This window comes from Priapulus caudatus, unplaced genomic scaffold, assembly GCF_000485595.1.
Source record: "Priapulus caudatus unplaced genomic scaffold, Priapulus_caudatus-5.0.1 Scaffold68, whole genome shotgun sequence".
In the NCBI taxonomy this organism is placed as follows: domain Eukaryota; kingdom Metazoa; phylum Priapulida; class Priapulimorpha; order Priapulimorphida; family Priapulidae; genus Priapulus; species Priapulus caudatus.
Genome location: NW_014577129.1, coordinates 259,307 through 264,920, shown reverse-complemented (window position 1 = coordinate 264,920; position 5,614 = coordinate 259,307). Strand labels below are relative to the sequence as shown.

At 42.9% G+C, this 5,614-nt stretch overlaps 1 protein-coding gene across 1 annotated transcript in view; it reads left to right on the top strand.

Moving 5' to 3' along the window:
• The window catches only part of LOC106821314 (serine/arginine repetitive matrix protein 2-like), a 10,958-nt gene extending 6,373 nt beyond the window's left edge, over nt 1–4,585 (top strand). The window contains exon 2 of the mRNA XM_014826066.1: nt 1,027–4,585. Within this exon, the coding sequence (XP_014681552.1) occupies nt 1,036–4,104 (3,069 nt within the window). The 5' untranslated portion in view covers nt 1,027–1,035 and the 3' untranslated portion in view covers nt 4,105–4,585. The remainder of the gene's footprint in view (nt 1–1,026) is intronic.
• Nucleotides 4,586–5,614: the final 1,029 nt, after the last annotated feature.

Here is a 5,614-nt window from a genome sequence, read left to right as displayed (position 1 = left end):
TTTAATCTACATTTAGTATAGCTATATTGTCATTAAAACCCGTGAGAAAACACATTAATACTTTAACACAATTTCAAAATGTAGATCGCAGGAGATGGTATTTGCGGCACTTTTGAGTACATATACAGCCTTCATTCTGACTACGACAATTCTCTTCTTTTTTTTAACTTTCGGATCAACATGAATCCCCACTGTTGTTTGTTTTGCATGGGCAAAGCCATCGGAAAATTCAAAATAATAATGGAATAAAAAATACCAAAATGTAAGGGTGAACTTGCTGGTTTGCTGGTTCCAAATCGAGTTGAATTCACCTCTCATAAATCAGAAAACCTGACATATACCAGTGTTGGAAATAGCAGCTGGTATGCGTTGCTTTTCCACACCATAGATTAATGGCGGGCCGCCAGGCTATAAGTGCTCTTGGAGAACCCCTGAGAAAAACATAAATAAAGTGCGTTTTTCGTCACATTTTTCTTGGTTGTCCACCGGACAATGTCTCAGACTGGTTAGGTTGTCCGGCGCAAATTCTGGTTGTCTCGGACAACCGGACAACGCTTATTTCGAGCACTGCTTGTGTGTTGCAGATGAGCATTTGACCGGCATTTAGAGGTGATTATAGGCGAAATAGAGTAGAGAAACATTAAGACTGGTAGTAAATACATTTCGTGTTTATTTACCTTTTTTTTATTGAGACGTTCCAAGTGCCTGTGGCCTTGGGGAATTAAATTCACGATTGGAGAGTTTTGATGAGCTAGAAACACTTGGATTATGTATGAAAATGAACATTATTGTAAACGTTACATCAGAAGATCACAAATCATTGCCTCAGCCCTCAAACAAACGCCAAAAAGGGGCTTCAACGAACGACGGCTGCCGTACCTCCGGCCACTACGTATATTTAATATAATAATTATCCGAGTAATGATTTTTCCGTATAATAATTATCCGAGCTTATGATCTGATTTTCGAAGAGCAGCAAGATATATATGTACACATAAGTGTCATAACATGTTTCTCTTGTTTCAGACTGTCAGGATGAGTGATGGAGAGCTGTCAATGCTAGAGCATGAAACATTCGACTTCGATCTATCCACCACCCCTGACAAAAACCAAGCACTTGGTGAAGATGAACAGGCAGAAGAAGACGTGTTTTTCGGTCCCGTCGGATATACGGAACAGTGTATTAAAGCAGCAAAGCAGCAACTCCTACCTGGATCACCTTTATCACCAGTTGAAGACCTAAATACCAAGCAAATGGCTCAACTCTTTGTAGGCTCCCAAACTGTGATCTCTGCACTTGTGACAAAGACTGGTGCAAGCAATAAGAAGATTGCCCCTAGCAGAAGCTACAAAGATATCTGTGATAAGATTAACGAGCAGGGTGGCCCTCCTATCTTATCTTCACTAGAGAACGAAAAAACCATGTGTAACACTACTCCAAAGAAGCCAAATATTGACAGAAATCAACTCTTAGTAGACTTATCACCTGGTGACAACGATCAGGCTAGATCACCAAGTTTTTACATTCCTGTTAGTGTTGCTAAAACCACAGAAAACACCAAGCATATTGGAACATCTTTAACTGATATCCTGGAGCTCGGAAACCCACAGGCTGTGACAGGGTCTGCCAGATCTGCAGAGTTAGAAACAAATTCATGCAACACCAAACTTGTACATGATACATTTGAATCACTACTCTATGCTGAGCATGAGGAACCAAGTGTCACAGCACAGAGTCCTGGAACTCCCAAACTGGATGTGATAACAGTTGGTAGAATGGGAAAACAGGATGCCCCAAATGACAATTCTGTTGTTCCTCTTCTGGATGGGACAGGAGACACTAAACCAGCAGCAACAGAAAAGAGTCCTGGAATTCCCAAACTAAACTTGATAACAGGTGGTGGAAGGGGAAAGCAGGATATCCCAAATGACGATTCTGTTGTTCCTCTTCTGGATGAGACAGGAGATAAACCAGCAGCAATGGAAAAGAGTCCTGGAACTCCCAAACTATACCTGATAACAGGTGGTAGAAGGGGAAAACAGGATGTCCCAAATGATGACTCTATTGTTCCTCTTCTGGAAGTGACAGGAGACAATGATGCAGCAGCAACAGAAAAGAGTCCTGGTACTCCCAAACTGAATCTGATAACAGGTGGTAGAAGGGGAAAACAGGATGTCCCAACTGACGATTCTGTTCTTCGTCTGTTGGAAATAACAGAAGACAATAAACCATCAGTGACAGAAAAGAGTCCTGGAACTCCCTCACTAGACCTGATAACAAAAGGCAGGATGGGAAAACGGGATGTCACAAATGAAAAGTCTGTTCTTCCTCTTCTGGAAGTAACAGGAGACAATGACCCAGCAGCAACAGAAAAGAGTCCTGGTACTCCAAAACTAAGCCTAGTAACAGGTGGTGGAGATGAAAAACAGGATGTCTCAGGTGACAAGTCTGTTCTTCCTTTCTTGGATATTTCTAAAGGTGATGAACCAACAGCAACAGAACAGAATCCTGGAATGCTAAAACTAGACTTGATAAAAGCTGGAAGAGAAAAACAGTTTGTTTCAAATACTACACATCTTTCCCCTCTCCTGGAACTGTCAGTAGATGATGTTTCAATGACAATGGAAAAAAGCCCAGCAACACCAAAACTAGAACTAAAAACAGCTGGCAGAAAAGGAAACCAACATTTTCAGAGCAACACTAATTCGATAATGCCAAAAATGTCAAAACAAAATCTTAAGATTTCTGGTAAAACTGCTGCATTAGACAAAGGTCATAATGCAGAAATGGAGTGTCCCATGAATGCTCGAACAGCATCATCCAGTAAACTAGTAAAGCCGTCAGTTCGTCGCAGCCTGCAGGCTCCAAGAATTGTAACTAAACCCACTCCTGTAGCACATCTGCCTCCTGCTTCTGCTATCCAGTCGGGTTCCTCTGGTGGCAGTCGCTCCTCTACGGAAGACCCAGATAATATGGTTGTGCCATCTAAACTACCTACAAAACCAATGAAAAGCAAGCTTCAGTTGATGAGACCAGGTACCTTTCATCAGAAGATGGCACACAATAAAGCGAGGGCAGCTACGGAGGCAAAGGCTGTCAGACCTGTGAGAGCAGCTGCTCTCGGGCAAAAAGCGCAATATCCACCAGTTAATCTGCCTGTGAAAACCACAAGCAGCGGAAAGTTAGAAAACAAGGGCCCGACAGAGTTACATGGGGTGATGGCACACAGTTCTCCTAGGACAGGCCCTGCTAGCCGATCTGTAGATCCAAGTATTTTAAACTCGCCGTCAAGCAAACATGTCAAGATGGATCGCATTCGGAGGCTATCCTCCAATGGTTATGGAACACCAAGCAGAGCTAGTGGCATTGCCCATGCTCCTTCCACCACAGGTAAAAGACTGGCATGTATGGTGACCCCGGGGCAGCGAGGATTATGGTCTGTTAGCTCTTCTGTTCTATTGTCTGATGGGTCAGTAGCATCAACACCAGGCCGTTCAAGCAGTGGAAGCATATCGTCACCAAATCGATCAACAAGAGGGAGCATTCCAACACCTAACCGATCACAGAAAGGGAGCATCCCCACACCGAATCGTTCAGTAAGAGGAAGCATTCCCACACCAAATCGATCACTAAAGGGAAGCATACCCACATTGAATCAGTCGCAAACTGGGGTCAACCCATTGTCGAATCGGTCACAGAAAGGGAGCATCCCCACGCCGAATCGGTCACTAATAGGGAGCATTCCTACACCAAATTGGTCACAAAAGGGGAGCATTCCCACACCGAATCGGTCACAAAAGGGGAGCATTCCTACACCGAATCGGTCACAAAAGGGGAGCATTCCCACACCTAATCGGTCACAAAAAGGGAGCATCCCCACACCGAATTGGTCACAAAAGGGGAGCATCCCAACACCAAATCGGTTGCAGAGTGGAAGCATTTCTAAATTGAATCAATCCATGAGGGGAAGCAGTACCAGTTCCACCGGCTCAGTGTTTGCATCACCACTCCAGCCTATTAATGGCAACAGTCGCTACTCTCCTGCAGTGGTGAGGCAGTCCATCTGCAGACGTGACGTTGTTAACAAGGAAAATGGCAATTGATTGGGTGATAATCTTGCAGTTGCTTTGTATAGCGTTTTGATAATTATGCTTTACGAATATGCATATGTGATCATTTGAAACTTGCATGATGAAAAAAACGTTACGCTTCAAGTTACTGCAGTGCTCATAATACGTACATATCTATTTCGTGCTGTCTTAATTAATGCAGGTTTATATGCGATTGTCTAAATAATAATATAAGTGGGTTCTAATAAGATGATAAAACAATATTGGTAATTAGGCAGAAGAATTATCACAGGAAAACGCATGGTGCGCAACATCTGCAACAATTGTTTAATTAATACTGACACTGGTCTATGGCTGTGAATGCTAAACTGTCTAGCAAATAATAACTAATACAATATTACATGAAACTTATTAGAACATAATTGAATGCATTTGGGATATGTACGCATGTATGTAATTTTTGGTACATGGTGGTGATATAATTATAAATAAAATATATAATTATAGCAGAGTACGTTGATTGTCAGTGTCCTGTCATTGTTGTTTGCAGCTTGTTTATAACGCAACTAGAAATATTAAATATTGAAATAAATTCTTTTATTTAAATGATGCATATGCACTTTGCTGGGTGTGCGTATTTGAGTTCACGGATCTATACTGATTACAAAATTCGTTCTAAATTTAAACGTAGGTTACTCTGCTCCACATCAGGTATATTTTTTCTAGTAACGGCAATATAATAGAACACAATGCAACTATACCATATATTTATACCGTACTCTTTTAATCTCTATTAATACTTTTTAAATCGACATACTTAGATACATGCCTACTCATAGTGTACATCTGCTTTACACATTTTTTTGTGCTAAAAATCGGATTCATGTATACCTGTATTCAGTGGCGTACGCAGGATTTTGTAAAGGGGGTGTTAGAAGGACGCGAAGGGTGGGTCTGGGGGGCTCTCCCCCAGACATTTTTTTTAATTAGCACCCCTCAGATGCGTTTTCTGCGCGAGCATGGGGGGTCCGGACCCCCCCCCCCTTGTACACGCCCCTGGAAACTGTAGACTGATACCGTGTGCGCTTGAACTGACGGGTGGGGGTGTGGGCCGGGGGTAGATGCATGATTCATCAGCTGCGTACGCAAAATATTTTTGCGTAAATCTTGTGTGCGTACGCAATCGACGTTGCTTAGTTGCGATTTATCACGCAGTTATTTTAGTAAATATTGCGTACGATTTCGCGTAGCGCAAGCGAGGCCCGTTTTAGGTGCGATTCATCAAGATAAATTTACGTAAACCTTTGCGTAGGGAGTGTGTATGTGTCAGAGAGAGAGAGAGAGAGAGAGAGGTGTGCGTGCGTGTGTGTGTGTGTGAGAGAGAGGGGGTGTGCGTGTTTGTGTTGTGTATGTGACAGAGAGAGAGAGAGAGAGAGAGAGAGAGAGAGAAGAGAGAGGGGGTGGCGAGAGAGGGGGATGAAGGAGAAGAGAAGAGAGAGAGAGAGAAAGAGACGCGCGAGAGAAACAGAGGTGTGTGCGCGCG